The 17,362-nt window shown below is 34.4% G+C and overlaps 1 protein-coding gene across 1 annotated transcript; it reads left to right on the forward strand.

The window, feature by feature from the left end:
- Window positions 1-1,896: 1,896 nt before the first annotated feature.
- On the forward strand, window positions 1,897-2,832 carry LOC116457997 (olfactory receptor 2AK2). Its single transcript, XM_032137504.1, has one exon. The coding sequence runs from the start codon at window positions 1,912-1,914 to the stop codon at window positions 2,830-2,832; it is 921 nt and encodes a 306-aa protein (XP_031993395.1). The 5' UTR covers window positions 1,897-1,911.
- Window positions 2,833-17,362: the final 14,530 nt, after the last annotated feature.

The raw sequence follows: 17,362 nt of genomic DNA on the forward strand, positions 1-17,362 counted from the left end.
ATGTGTTATCAAAACTATATTAGTGTACAGTGGACTACATTCTTGACCTTTTAAAAAGTACCTTAATAAGGTTGCTTTATTTGCATGACATTGATTTAGAATTAGATAGGTAATTACCCTATTTTAAACCTTCTATTTTTTTTTTTTTATGAATCACCTCTTTATTTCTTTTTCCAGGTTATTCAGTCAGCTCCTTTTTTCCCCCATTTGGTTGGAGCCTATGTATTTAAAATAGTAAATAATTCACTTTATTGCCCTAAGAATTTTCTGTGTGTTCTTGTTAAAATCTATATTTTTCTGCATGCAATTTTTCGAGAAGTAAACACTAATAAGTTTGAAAAATGATTATCATATGATGAAATGATCATTCCAATAATTCCAAAACTTTTGCTCATTTTCTTAAGCAATTTCCCCACTGTGTACAAATGATTGATCATATATAAGAGACATATTACTATATTTTGTATAGTAATTTATTCTATTACATAAATTTTGTTATAGCTATCATATTCTTTCTCTATCATACTCAATTATACCCAGTATTTTATATTTTTACCTCTATACAATCTTCTTGCTATATTTCCTTCCTGTTAGCTTTTGGTAAACAGTTTTCACTCTTGTTTTAAGGTAGATGTCTTCTTTCTAGGTTTTATTAAAATAATTATGTCATCTCTGAAATATATAATCTTAAAGTTTAGGTTGAATTTTTATGAATTGGTTTACTAAGAATTACCATCTGATGATATTTATTCTATCAATTCAGTGACATTCCATATTTTCTATTGTATACATATTTTAAAATGTAAGTCTTTTAGTATAATAATATTAAAATATTGTTTAAATATCATTGAGTAATTGTAATTAGTTATATGACAATATTTTAGACCAGTACAAAAAGAAAGATGATTGAATATTGCTAGTTTTATATAATTATAACTTTGAAAATGAACTTATACATAATACTTTCAGCAACTATTTGTATTGTTTTTAATTTTTCAAACATTGTCAATCAAGCTTTTCAGTCTAAATATAATATGAGTTCCAGAGATTATCACTGTATTGTGCTCATAGTTGAGGCCCCATAAATCCTGAGAGCATTTAATACTGTTTCAGATAATTTCACTAAATATTTTTAGAACATGGGATGTGTAGTTAATAAGACATTATTTGCTATGGTAGTGTATATAAGCTAGGCTGTTTGTCAGGAAGAAGGAGAAATAAAAATTAAGTCCTGGTGGTGAATTGCCCATTCTTTACATGGTACTTGAGAATAATAACATGTATATTTTGGTATTAAGACTAATATGTATTTTTGTATTTCAATGATTCATTCTCAAGCTCTTCCTAATGTTTGGTTTACCTTTTCCCCCAAGTTTATAAAATTGTGTCTACATTCACAGAAAGAAAGAAATACTAATTAAATAATAAGGTCTGTAAGAGCACTTCTATATAAATGTCACTATGTTTAAATAGTATTTATATTTATATATTCCTTTTTATAACCAATGTAATCAAAAGAGAAATGAAGTAAAGAGTCCTTGAAATTATATATATGACTAATTCTGTCATGTCACATATATAAGAAAATTGAGTCAGAGAGTGATCTTATAATAGTTATAAAGGAGAAACATAACTTGTTCACACAGATCATCTAAATACTCTATTTTATTTTCAGTTTATATGTTCTTCTGTGGTTCATAAACATCTTTATTTTCATATCATCATTTATAAAATGGAAATTTTTCTGTGGATGCACTCCATGTATTGAATAGGAGAGAGATGTATTCATCTAAAGAGCATCCAGAAAATTCTACTGTATTTAATATTGTCATTTTGCTTTCTCTTAAGGGCAGTCAACATTATTACATGAACATTTCACATGTCATCTCCTTTGATATTTTGGTTTCAGCCATGAAAACAGGAAATCAAAGTTTTGGGACAGATTTTCTACTTGTTGGTCTTTTCCAGTATGGCCGGATAAACTCTCTTCTCTTTGTCGTCATTGCCACTCTCTTTACAGTGGCTCTGACAGGAAATATCATGCTGATCCACCTCATTCGATTGGACACCAGACTCCACACTCCAATGTATTTTCTGCTCAGTCAGCTGTCCATCATTGACCTCATGTACGTCTCCACCACAGTGCCCAAGATGGCAATCAACTTCCTCTCACAGAGTAAGACCATTACATTTTTGGGCTGTGAGATTCAAACGTATGTGTTCTTGGCCTTTGGTGGAACTGAAGCCCTTCTCCTTGGTTTTATGTCTTACGATCGCTATGTAGCTATCTGTCATCCTTTACATTATCCGATACTTATGAGCAAGAACATCTGCTGCCTCATGGTTGCATGTGCATGGGCCAGTGGTTCTATCAATGCTTTCATACATACATTGTATGTGTTTCAACTTCCATTCTGTAGGTCTCGGCTCATAAGCCACTTTTTCTGTGAAGTTCCAGTTCTACTATCATTAGTGTGTCAGGACACCTCCCATTATGAGTTTACAGTCCTCCTGGGTGGACTTACTATACTGCTGCTACCATTCCTGGCCATTCTGGCTTCCTATGCTCGTGTGCTTATTGTGGTATTCCAGATGAGCTCGGGAAAAGGACAGGCAAAAGCTGTTTCCACTTGTTCCTCCCACCTGATTGTGGCAAGCCTGTTCTATGCAACTGCTCTCTTTACCTACACGAGGCCACACTCCTTGCATTCCCCTTCACAGGACAAGGCGGTGGCAGTATTTTACACCATTGTCACACCTCTACTGAACCCATTTATCTATAGCCTGAGAAATAAGAAAGTCACGGAGGCAATGAGGAGACTGTTGGGATAATGGATATGCTGCAGAAAATATGACGTCAGATCTCTGTATTCATTGAGGATTAACAACATAAGCTGTTCCTGAAAACTATCTGGAAAGATATAAATACGTGTTTTCTGTATAGAAGTCACAAAAACAGTGTTTATCAATCTTGTTTAACTTGTAAAGCAATAGAATTCAGGCTTCTGAAATCTGTGTTCCCCTGGCGTTTTAATACTTTGACTCGCCCTCTTGAATACTTTGAAACGTGAACCATAAAAATAAAATCTACTTAAACATTTAACCTCGAGATAATCTATGTAACAACCAAAGTTAACAGAGAGAAAAATGCATAATTCATTTATTTCTTCTTTCACTCAGGTGTTTTAATGCTTTAATTTGTGTGCGACACTTACAGACACTGGTCATGTGAGAGTAAACAAAACTAAAAGCTGACAGAAATCTCTGCTGATCGGCAAACTTAATTTCTGTTCCTGTTTCTCTTTCGTAGTTTTCATGCTTGATTAATAATGTTTCTTTAAGAAAATCCAGTGATTCAAATTTATTAATTGAATAATGTATTAACAGGAAAGAAATTGCTGTTTTCTTATTTTGAGGAAGAGAAGAGTCAAAGCTTATAGCATCTGAAGGGAAAATCATGACAGGTGGCGGTAGAAAAGGGAGTAGGGTGAAAAACAGGCAGGAGTATCTGTTGATGTGACTCTTTTCCTTCTGCACCATAACACCTTTTGTGCATGCAAACACACCACACACACCACACACGCACACACACACACACACACGAGGTGCACACCCGGGGCCACCCAGGCACTTCTGCCAAGTTCCTTTAAGGGGGATTACACAACTGCTTTTCCCTCTGCCTCTATTTTCAGAAAATATTCTAAGACACAATACACATCATCCAGTCGTTTCTTTCTTTTATTTTGTTTTTGTTTTTGTTTTTGTTTTTTTGAGATAGAGTCTTACTCTCTCGCCCAGGCTGGAGTGCAGTGGCTTGAGCTTGGCTCACCGCAACCTCTGCCTCCTGGGTTCAAGTGATTCTCCTGCCTCAGCCTCCCAAGTAGTTGAGATTACAGGCACCCGCCACCACACCCGGCTAATTTTTGTATTTTTAGTAGAGACTGGGTTTCACCATGTTGCTCAGGCTGGTTTCGAACTCCTGATCTCAAATAATACTTCTGCCTTGGCCTCCCAAAGTGCTGGGATTACAGGCATGAGCCACTGCGCCCAGCCTCAGTCATTTATTAATACAAAATTAATATGTCAAATTATTGTTATTGATACTATTAATGTTTTTAATATCAATATTCCATTATTAAAAATTTGATTTATTTAATCAATTTGTCCAGAAATACCAGCTTTTGATTTCTATTTTTGCTTTTTCCTCCCATGCTTACTTCATTGACCTCCTATAATTACCTACCTATTTGAATATGAATCTCAAATAGCTCTTTATATATTATTTTTGAGAATCCTAGTATTATTATTTAAAAATAATTTCACAATGTCTTTTACTTCCTAACCAGTTGTAAGACAAAATGAAAATGTAGAGACAAGTCTCTAAATTTAATATTTTCTTTGGGAAGGAAGAATTACAATTTGGGGCAGACTTGTGGTCATCGGTATGCCCAAAGGACCAAGAGGTTAGAAATTTTATAAAAAAGAAGAAATGTTACATATTACTCTGAAAAAAGTTTATTGGCACTAGTAAGAGTTTGGGGAGCTAGCAAGCTCCGACTGGTGAACAACTATGGTGGGCAAAATTATCCATAAAATGGCAGCAAGTTATCTCAGAAGCTGTAGATAGATCTGGCTTCTGGTTACAATAGCAGTTTGAGCAGTCAGGGTTGCAGAGATTTACATTATTTGGGAATATTTTGTACCCTGAGTGCTTTTTACTCCTGGTTTGTTAACTCCATGTTAGTTGGGTATGGCAAGAATAACCAAGTTCTTATGATCAACTTTCATATAGTTCATATGCAGAACTATATTTCAATCAATTACTGAATGCTTATATTTGTTTATATGGTACATAGTTGTAATAATCTGCCAGACTTAAGAAAACCTTGGTTGTCAGGAAAGAATTCCTCCTCCTCCTCCTTTCCTCTTCCTTCTCCTCCTTTCCTCCTCCTCCTCCTCCTTTCCTCCTCCTCCTCCTCCTTCTTCCTCTTCTTCTTCCTCTTTTCTTCTTTCTTCTTTCTTTTCTTTCTTCTTTTTCTCATTCTCCTTCTCCTTCTCCTCGTCCTCCTCCTCTCGTTTTCCTTCTTCTTCCTTTTAAATCTCTTCTCATTACTGTGTATCATATCAGAAATCAAGACTTTCTGTTACAGAAAGTAGAAAGGAGAGGAAGGAACAAACATTTGTATGTAAAAAGCATATATGTGGTGCTTTTTATTCATCGCATAAAGTAAATCATGAATAATCATAATCATAAATAATAATAAACTTTAGAATATAAAAGGAGAATATGACTCCACTTTTATAGATAATTAAACTGAATGTCAGAGAGTTTATGTAACTTACCCTAAATCATAAAACTAGGAAGTTTTAAGATTAGAAGAGTTCAACGGAACCATCTTGCTTTTGGAAGAATACCTTTTGGGACAAGACATTTTTATTTATTTATTTATTTATTATTTATTTATTTATTTATTTATTTAGTATACTTTAAGTTCTAGGGTACATGTGCACAAGTGCAGGTTTGTTACGTAGGTATACATGTGCCATGTTGGTTTGCTGCACCCATCAACTCGTCATTTACATTAGATATTTCTCCTAGTGCTATCCTTCCCCCAGCTCCCCACCCTCCGACAGGCCCGGGTGAGTGATGTTCCCCACCCTGTATCCAAGTGTTCTCATTGTTCAATTCCCACCTATGACTGAGGACATGTGGTGTTTGGTTTTCTGTCCTTGTGATAGTTTGCTGAGAATGATGGTTCCAGCTCCATCCATGTCCCTGCAAAGGACATGAACTCATCCTTTTTTATGGCTGCATAGTATTCCATGGTGTATATGTGCTACATTTTCTTAATCCAGTCTATCATTGATGGACATTTGGGTTCATTCCAAGTCTTTGCTGTTGTGAATGGTGCTGCAATAAACATACGTGTGCATGTGTCTTTATAGTAGTGTGATTTATAATCCTTTGGGTATATGCACAGTAATGGGATGGCTGGGTCAAATGGTATTTCTAGTTCTAGATCCCCGAGGAATCGCCACACTGTCTTCCACAATGGTTGAACTAATTTACACTTCCACCAACAGTGTAAAAGTATTCCTATTTCTCCACATCCTCTCCAGCATCTGTTGCTTCCTGACTTTTTAATGATCACCATTCTAACTGGCATGAGATGGTATCTCATTGTGGTTTCGATTTGCATTCCTCTGATGACCAGTGATGATGAGCATTTTTTCATGTGTCTGTTTGCTGCATAAATGTCTTCTTTTGAGAAGTGTCTGTTCATATCCTTTGCCCATTTTTTGATGGGGTTGTTTGTTTTTTTCTTGTAAATTTATTTAAGTTCTTCATAGATTGTGGATATTAGCCCTTTGTCAGATGGGTAGATTGCAAAACTTTTCTCCCATTCTGTAGGTTGGCTGTTCACTCTGATGGTAGTTTCTTTTGCTGTGCAAAAGCTCTTTAGTTTAATTAGATCCCATTTGTCAATTTTGGCTTTTGTTGCCATTGCTTTTGGTGTGTTAGTCATGAAGTCTTCATGGGACAAGGAATTTTTATAACACACTTTCCCCTATGTAATTACCAGCTCTTTCTTGACACATTGGTTATTAACAAAGTGTAGACTAGCAGGATTGGATGCTTTCCCAAGAAAGGGATAATTACTTTACAAATGCTATCTCATTTAACAATAGTTTAGTGCAGACCTCACTTTCAAATTAGTCATATCCTGATGTTAGCAGTATATTAGCAAAACAGGCCATTTTCTGCCAGGATTAAATATCTCCAGATTTGAAAATAATCTGCATGAAATATGGAAAGTATTTGGTAATCTTTTTTCTCCTAAATGTGATCCAGTTGGCATTTTCAGAGCCTGAAGCTAAGGGCTTTATTCAGGTGCCTTGCATTTTATACCAGCAGCAAAAGCACTGATGAGATCTCCATGGTGATCCAGGGGGCCAGAGCCATGGAATACTAGGAACCTTCTACATGGCAGCTTCTCCTGATGCAGGTTAGTGCTAAGACTCTGAGACTGAGTGCATACAACATGGGATGGTGTTCTCTGAAGCTTTTGGGGTAATTCCACCAGGTTTTTCACTTCCCGGCCAGCTCCTCTGCGGAGCTATACTTCAGTCAGTTACTGAATGCTTATGTTTTGGTCATGTACTACAGCATTGTAATAATCTGCCAGAATTAAGAAAACCTTTGTTGCCAGGGAGGACATTTTATTTTTTTATTGCCAAAATTATTTCCATAATTTTAAGGATTTCCTCAAAATTAATAGCATTTTGTAAACAAAGTATCTGGATCTCCCCTAATAATTTAATAACTATTCCATTTCATTGTCTCTCATATACGTTTTATAAAATTTGTAAAACATGACATTTTCCTGTCAATTAACATGGTCTCTGAGATCACCCTCGCTTTCGTATTGTATTCCATGGCTACAATGTAATAGTTTTGTAATAGTTTTTCTTGTTATGCATTATGAAGAATCTTGGGGAAAAACTCACAACTTGTGTGTATATAGGATTTTCCCCCCTTTCTTTTGGGTTACTTCTTAGAATGCAACTTGGATCATATATCAATAGTACCAAGGGACAAGGCTAACTCGACAGTTTTCGTCCTATATTGTCAACCCAATTTTATAAAGATTTTTTATTTTTACTCTAAAATTAACCTTCACTATATTCCAACTGGCAAAGCATATTATAAAGAAACATAAATTTCTAGGTGAGTCACTAGGAGATATACAAAGGGACATAAAACTTGTAGAAGAGTTACTCACGTAACTATATTTATTCAGATCCATTGCAGCCCCAGATCCCAGGCTCTGGTGTAAGAGCTACTTTATCAACCTGGTATATGGAGCTATTTTATCACCGAGGAATCTTTATGGCTTCATGCATGCAGGAGGAGATGGGTCAGCTGGCCCTTTCTGAAACAACCATTGTTCCTATGTATTTAACTCAAAGTAATCAATATTCCAGTTTGGTGTTTGGGAGATGGCATGTCCTTCACTCCTTTACTGATAAATGACTATATAGATACAGTAATTTTCAGGCAAGAAATTTGGCACCTTTAGAGAGACTGTTGATTTTACCAAGTAAACAAATATAAACATATATTTATTTCTATATCAACTTATTTACAAACATATACTCATGCGATCTCCAAAGATAAAAAAATTAAATCCAAAAATTAACTGTGATACAATAGTTTCACATACCTGGAGACTGTTTTTTCACTTTGCTTTTTTTTAGTCTGAATATTTTCTTTTCTTCAAATAAGGAGCAGAAGAATGTAGAGCAGACACTATTAGGGAGCAGCAGCCATCGAGATCCAGGTTGGCAGGTCCCTGCAGTACTTTGGAAGTAGCAGCACCTAGGGATTGTGGAAGAGAGGCTGGTTGAGGCATTTATCCTGAGCCTGCAGGTTGTGTTCTCGGGTATCTAACAGAACTCAGCCAATTTGTTATAGTTTAAACCTGTTTTATTCCCATGAACATTGACATAATTTGATGATAGGGTAATTTCATCAATATTCTACTTCCATATTCTCTTTCAGACACATTAAGTGAATTGGTTTAACCCTCATCTAGATAAAGTAAAAAGTGTATAACTTCTTGTATAAGGTGTAAGAAAGGGGTCCAGTTTCAGTTTTCTGCATATGGCTAGACTTAAACTTCCACGCTATAATAGTGGGAGACTTTAACACCTCACTGTCAATATTACACAATATTGTAATTTGATCAATGAGACTGAAAATTTACAAGGATATTCAGGACTGGAACTCAGCTCTGGACCAAGCGGACCGAATAGACATCTACAGAACTCTCCACCCCAAATCAACGGAATGTACATTCTTTTCAGCAACACGTAACCCTTATTCTAAAATTGACCACATAATTGGAAGTCAGACACTCCTCAGCAAATGCAAAAGGGCAGAAATAATAGCAAACAGTCTCTGAGACCACAGTGCAATCAAATTAGAACTCCGGGTTAAGGGACTCACTCAAAACTGTACAACTACATGGAAACTGAACAACCTGCTCCTGAATGAATACTGGGTAAGTAACGAAATTAAGGCTTAAATAAATTGTTTGAAACCAGTGAGAACAAAGACATAACATATCAGAAGATCTGGGACACAGCTAAAGCGGTGTTTAGAGGAAAACTGATAGCACTAAATGCCCACATTAGAAAAGGGGAAAATTCTAAAATTGACACACTAACATCACAATTAAAAGAAATAGAGAAGCAAGAGCAAACAAATTCAAATGACAGCAGAAGACAAGAAATAACCAAGATCAGAGTTTAACTGAAAGAGATGGAGACATGAAAAACCCTTCAAAAAAATCAGTGAATCCAGGAGCTGGTTTTTTGAAAAGATTAACAAAATAGACAACTAGCAGACAAATAATGAAGAAAAGAGAGAAGAATCAAATAGACACAATAAAAAATGATAAAGGAGATATCACCACTGATCCCACAGAAATACAAATTCGCATCAGAGAATACTATAAACATCTCTGTGCAAATAAACTAGAAAACCCGGAAGAAATGGATAAATTCCTGGACACATACACTCTCTGAAGACTAAACCAGGAAGAAGTCGAATCCCTAAATAGACCAATAACAGGTTCTGAAATTGAGGCAGTAATTAATAGCCTACAAAAAAAAAAAACAAAAAAAAACCCAGGACCAGACAGATTCACAGCCAAATTCAACCAGAGGTACAAAGAAGAGTTGGTACCATTCATTCTGAAACTATTCCAAACAACAGAAAAAGAGGAACTCCTCCTTAACTCATTTTATGAGGCAAGCATCATCCTGATTCCAAAACTTGGCAGAGACACAACAAAAAAACAAAATTTCAGGCCAATATCCCCAATGAACATTGATGTGAAAATCCTCAATAAAATACTGGAAAACTGAATCCAGCAGTACATCAAAAAGCTTATCCACCAGGATCAAGTTGGCGTCATCCCTGGTATGCATGGTTGGTTCAACATATGCAAATAAATAAATGCAATCCATCAAATAAACAGAACGAATGACAAAAACCACATGATTATCTCAATAGATGCAGGAAAGGCTTTCAATAAAATTCAACACCCCTTCATGCTAAAAACACTCAATAAATTAGGTATTGATGGAATATATCTCAAATTAATAAAAACTATTTATGGCAAACACATACCCAGTGTCACACTGAATGGGCAAAATCTGGAAGCATTCCCTTTGAAAACCATCACGAGACAAAAAATGCCCTCTCTCACCACTCCTGGGCAACATAGTATTGGAAGTTCTGGCCAGGGCAATTAGGCAAGACAAAGAAATAAAGGATATTCGAATAGGAAGGGAGGAAGTCCAGTTGCCTCTGTTTGCAGATGACATAATTGTATACTTAGAAATCCCCATCATCTCCACCCAAAAACTCCTTAAGCTGATAAGCAACTTCAGCAAAGTCTCAGGATACAAAATCAATGTGCAAAAATCACTAGCATTCTTATACATCAATAATAGACAAACAGAGAGCCAAATCATGAGTGAACTCCCATTCACAATTGCTACAAAGAAAATAAAATACCTAGGAATACAACTTACAAGCAATGTGCAGGGCCTGTTAAAGGAGAACTACAAAAAGTGGGCAAAGGATATGAACAGACACTTCTCAAAAGAAGACATTTATGCAGCCAAAAGAAACATGAAAAAATGGTTATCATCACTGGCCATCAGAGAAATGCGAATCTCATACCAGTTAGAATGGCGATCATTAAAAAGTCAGGTAACAACAGGTGCTGGAGAGGATATGGAGAAATAGGAACACTTTTACACTGTTGGTAGGACTGTAAACTAGTTCAACCATTGTGGAAGACAGTGTGGCGATTCCTCAGGGATCTAGAACTACAAATACCATTTGATACAGCCATCCCATTACTGAGTATGTACCCAAAGGATTATAAGGCATCTTACTTTTTAAAGCTTTATAGATTTAATATTTATATTAGACCACAGATCAACTTAGAGAGATTTGTGGTTTTTAAGTGTATTATGTTTCAGTCAAAACATGTTATTTATCTACATATTAATTTTTCCACAATTCTCAGCAAATTTTTATGGAATCAAGCATAAACATCTTGCATAGATTTTCATATATTTATTTGTATTTATTTTGTTATTTGGTTTAAGCAAAATGTTTATTTAAAAATTTTTAAATGTAATTGTAGAATTAAGTGCAATGTATTTTGTTTTGGACTGTACTCTATGTTCTGCCACTTTTTCAGACTTGTTGACTTTTTCAATTAACTTTGAGTTTTTTTTTTCAATTAGGCTAAAAACTTCTAGATAAAAAGAAGGGAAAAAGAAAAAAATAACAATGAAAAGCCTAAAACAAACACACAAAAAATAATGATAATAATCATGTAATTGATCAAAATATTTAGTAACAAAAAAATCTTGGCCTGTATGATTTCAGTAGTATACTCAATCAATTATATAACGGAAAATAAAACTACCGCTATTACACAACCATTTAAGAACATGGAATAGGAAGGAACGTATCCCAACTTATGTTATTTAACTAACAAAACATTGATATCATGGTATGAGAATTTACACTAAATAATACATATCAGTGTCCATTATTAATATACATGCTTCATTCCCCCCTGGTAAAAGGCCACCTCTAGAAGTGTGAGTGGAGACCATCTGAGGAACAGTTGTGAGGTGCCTCTCTGCCGCAAGGTGTCAAATGAGACCATGTGGAAAACCTGGGCTTGCATTCCTGCCAGGCTGTAACCATGTGACAGCTCTCTTCCTCCACCAGTAAGGTGTCAGAGAAGATTGAGTAAAATAGAAGGTTTAAATAAGATCCAAAGTTAAAAGCGCAATAATTGAAATGCTCAGAGTACAATTGAAAATAGCTTCTTATACAAATAATAAGAAAATGACAACCTGAAAATCATGACTAACAGAGGTTGATAGTGGTGTTTAATTTCTCTGACAAGGATTTTAATAGAGATATCATAAAAATAACAGTGATTAATATTAAACACAGCTGAAATAAACAAATAGGAAGCCTCAACAAAGAAATAAAGCATGCCAATAAAGAAATAAAAAGTTGAAAACAGAATGAAATGGATATTTTAGAACTGCAAGATACATCACCCAAAATTAAAAAAAAATATATTGGCTGAGCTAAACTACTAAATTGTAATAATATAGAAAATAATCAGTGAACATGAAGATAGCACAATAGGTATTTTTTTCTTTCATTAATCAATAAAAGATAAAAAGTAAACTGAAAAAACAAATGAACAGAGACTCAGAAGTTTTGTGGAACTAAAACAAAAGACCTCATATCCATGTCATCAGAGCCTCAAAAACGAATAGAAATAGTAGAGGCTAAAAAAGTCAAAAGTAATTTAAGAAAATAATGGCTGACAACTTCCCAAATTTAGTTAAGTGTAAATAAATAAACCTATAGATTCAACAAGGTAGCCACCAAACTAGAGAACATCAAACAAGAAAGCACTTGGGAAATCTACACTACAACATATCATAATCAAATTTCTAAAAACTAAATACAACAAAGAAAGCAACAACAACAAAAAAAGACACCTTATATAAAGGGGATAAATTGCTTCACATGGATTTCATGGAAGCCATGGGAACTATGAAAATCATGGAAACCAGAAAGAACTGACACCACGTCTCTCAAGTGTAGAAATAAAAGAAATGTAAATCTTGATTTTGATTCCAGAGAACATATTCTTGAAGAATAAAGAGGAAATAAGGCATCTTAAATAAAGACAAATTAATACAATTTAGTACAAGCCATACAAATTGACAAGGAAGAAGTGTTCCTTTATAATTATATACATTGAAATATATATGTGATATTAGTGATATTTAATGATTAAGAGTTAAAATTTTAAATAAATAATATTAGCAGTAAAAAAATTAAATTTTCATTTACATTTGTATCAAAAATAGATAAAATACTTAGTATTTTTTTATGTTGTGTATGATTTCTATACCAAAAATTGTAAAAGTTAGCTGATAGAAATTTAAGAAGTACATAAATTGAATGAATTTCAATTTAACCTTTATATATTCAACAATCAATTTATAGATTTAACCAATTCCAATTTAATTTCAATATACTACTTAGTAAAAATTAACAAAAAGTATTTTAAGATTTATTTGACACACATCCCAAGCAATTTCATCAGGAGAATGAAGATATTTTTTAAACCAATGATGATGGAACAAGAATATATTCATATAAAATTTGTATCTTGTCCTCTACTTAATGACATTTATAAACTTAATTTCAGATAAGTTATGCATCTCATTCAAGAGTTAAAGTCTACGTATTTTATAAAATAAACAAACAAAAACATAGGGGACTATCTTCATGATGTGGGGTAGGAAAAATATCTGTCTAACAAGGCAAAGAAAAGAAAGCCATAAATAAAAAGGTGATAAACATTATTAAAAAAGACTAGTAGAAAGAGTTAACAAGTAATGGAATGACAATAAAATAAAAATGAGTGAATGTCTCAAACGACCCCTTAACAAATGTAATGAAGATATATAAATGGCCCACAAGCACATGCAAAACATAGTCAATAGCATTCCTCATTAGGAAAATGCAAATTGAAACCAAGTTGATATATAATTCCACATAACCACAATAGCTAATACTTTAAAAATAATAATAGCAAATGTTGTTAAAAGGTAGAGAAGCCAGGGTTCTCATATATATTCCCAGGTAAGGTAAATTGTACAATCAATTTGAAAAATAGTCTGCTGATTTCTTATAAGTTAAATATAGGTCTTTCCTTTGAGCAATTCAACTCTTAGACAATGAAAAACAAAAATAGACAACATGTTGACAAAAGTACTTAAAAAAAGAATTTTTATAGGAGGTTCATTCATAATAGCTCCAAACTGGAAACAGCTCACCAACATGAGAATGAACTGATCAATATAATTATATTCGTAGAACACTGTTCACAAATAAAGATAAAAGTGTTTTGCACATTTCCTTGTTCCCCTCTCCAATTGTCTTATATGAAACAGTTCTTCTGATTTTTATCACCATGAATTAGTATTGTGGAGAGATATTAAAGACACATTGAAATACGAAAGGCAAGAAGACAAATTAATAAGTTTTGGAGTAGCTAAAAGAGAAATGAGGATATCAACTAAGTGCCAATAAAAAAGAATTAAAAGAAATAAAAAATAAATCTGGAGAGACTGGATGGAACGCAAACCGTAGAGTATAAGATGTTGAGTACTTTTACAAAAAAAGAGAGAGAAATTTTGCCCATGTTTTATTTTATTTTTTTTATTTTTATTTTTTTTTTGAGACGGAGTCTTGCTCTGTCGCCCAGGCTGGAGTGCAGTGGCGCGATCTCGGCTCACTGCAACCTCCGCCTCCCGGGTTCACGCCATTCTCCTGCCTCAGCCTCTCCGAGTAGCTGGGACTACAGGCGCCCGCCACCACGCCCGGCTAATTTTTTGTATTTTTGGTAGAGACGGGGTTTCACCGTGGTCTCGATCTCCTGACCTCGTGATCCGCCCGCCTCGGCCTCCCAAAGTGCTGGATTACAAGCGTGAGCCACCGCGCCCGGCCTTGCCCATGTTTTATACCTGTAAAACATGATACAAACATACCTATGTGATAAAATATTCTGTCAGTAGAAAATATTTTTTTTTGACTTGAGTATTTAAGATCTCTTGATCTGCCTTTGTCTTTGTTGATAAATAAAGCTCACATGTAATGTGGTTATGGGAAGTGAGGGCAAAATTCTACTTTTGGGCAAGAGATTGATTACATATTTCATAGAATTTTTTTAACCAGATGATAGACTGGTTAGTAAAGTATCATTACTTTGTAAATATTTCTGAAAATATTTAATTTATTTTCAGTTTCTGAAACTATCTGAACAAAACTCAGAATGTATCTTAACATCAGAAAGAAACCCTCTGGGCTAAAAGAAGTAATATTGCTAGTGGTCAGAAAAGACATCGGTTTCTCTTGGAGGAAATGAGATTTGAATATGGACATTTAGCAAGTGAGACAACAAAATAAAGTATTGAGAACATTTTAAAGAGGGAAAAGAACAGATAAAATACCCTTTACAAAAGACATGAACAGACACTTCTCAAGAAGACTTACAAATGAAAAATTGCTCAACATCACTAATTTTCAGAGAAATGTATATCAAACCCACCATGAGATACCATCTCACACCAGTGAGAATGGCCATCACTAAAAAGTCGAAAAATACCAGATGCTGGGGAGGTTTCAGTGAAAAGGAAATACTTCTTATACATTGTTGGTGGGAATCCCATTACTAGCAACCCCATTACTAGGTGTATACCCAAAGGAAAATACGTCATTCTACCAAAAAGACACATGCAAATGTATGCTCACTGCAGCACTGTTTACATTAGCAAAGGCAAAGAATCGATCTAGGGGCCCATCGATGGTGGAGTGAATAAAGAAATTATGGTGCTTGTACACCGTGGAATACTATGCCTCAGGGTATCTGCAAATACAGATCCTATAGTAAACACACAAAAAATATTTTTAGAAAGGATTCCAAGTATATCACTGACACTCTGTGTCAAAACACAGAGGAAGACAGCAAGAGAGGAGGAAAGGAACAAAGAATCTGCAAAACATCCCCCTTCCAAATGAACAAAATGGCACTAGTTTTGCTTATCAATAATTAATTTGAATGTAAATGGATTAAAGCTTCCAACAAAAAGACATAGAGTGGCTGAATGAATCTTACCAAAAAAAAGACCTAACTATGTATTACTTCAAAAGACCTACTTCAACTTTAAAGATACATATAGAATAGAACTGAAGATATGAAGAGATATCCTATGCAACTGACATTAAGACAAAAATGGAAAAGGAGATAAAGGTCATTGCAAAATCATAAAGAGTCAATTCATTAAGAGGATATAATAATTGTAAATATATATGCATTCAACATTGTAGCATTTAAATAGATAAAGCAAATATTTCAGAGAATCAGACTGCAGTACAATAATGGTAGGAGACTTTTAATACCCCAATTTTAATAATGGGCAACTTGGCCAGGCGCGGTGGCTCACGCTTGTAATCCCAGCACTTTGGGAGGCTGAGGCGGGCGGATCACGAGGTCAGGAGATCGAGACCACGGTGAAACCCCGTCTCTACTAAAAATACAAAAAATTAGCCGGGCGTGGTGGTGGGCACCTGTAGTCCTAGCTACTTGGAGAGGCTGAGGCAGGAGAATGGTGTGAACCCGGGAGGCGGAGCTTGCAGTGAGCCGAGATTGCGCCACTGCACTCCAGCCTGGGCGACAGAGCGAGACTCCGTCTCAAAAAAAAAAAAAAAAAAAAAGAATAATGGGCAACTCATCAAGATATAAAATCAGTAAGAAAATACTGGACTTGAATTACATTTAGAACAAATGAAACTAATTGAGATTTACACATACCAAAATGTATGTGTTGCAACAAACATAATTCTTAGAGGAAAGTTTATGAAAATAAATGCCTACATTAATAAAATATCTCTAATAAACAAAATAATGTTAGACAACTAGAAAAGGAACAAACCAAGCCCAAAGTTAGCCAAAGGAAGAAAAGAACAAAGATCAGAGCAGAAATTATTGAAATAGAGAAAAAACAAAAACAATAGAAAATTTTAAAATACAGTTAATTTTTTGAAAAGATAAGCAAAATTTATAGACATTCAGCTAGACTAAGAAAAAAAGAGAGTGGATTCAAACAAATGAAATGAGAAATGAAAGAGGAGACATTACAAACGATACCACAGAAATACAAAGCATCACAAGAAATTACCATGGAAAATTATGTACCCACAAATTGGATAATATGGAAGAAATAGATGAATTCCCAGACACATGTCTTCTAACCAGAACTAAATGAGGAAGAACTAGAAATTCAAAACAGACCAAAAATGAGTAAGAAGATTAAATCAGTAATTAAAAATTCTTCCAACAAAAACCAGCTCAGAACTGATGTTTTTATGGTAGAATTCCACCAAACATCTAAAAAAGAAGTAACATTGGTTCTTCTCAAACTCTTCAAAAAACAAAAGAGGATAAAATATTTTCAAAGTCATGCTCTGAGGACACCTTTGTTCTGACACCAAAGCCAAAAAAGAACACTTTAAAACTAGAAAATCAAATTTTAATATTCATCATGAACATAAATTCAAAAGTGCTTAATAAATTACTAGGAAACCAAATTCAACAGAAAATTAAGAGGATCATTAACTATGGTTAAGTGAGATTTTTCCCTGTGATCCAAGGCTGATTCAGAATAT

The sequence above is a fragment of the Hylobates moloch genome, unplaced genomic scaffold, assembly GCF_009828535.3.
Source record: "Hylobates moloch isolate HMO894 unplaced genomic scaffold, HMol_V3 SCAFFOLD_18, whole genome shotgun sequence".
Classification (NCBI taxonomy): Eukaryota; Metazoa; Chordata; class Mammalia; order Primates; family Hylobatidae; genus Hylobates; species Hylobates moloch.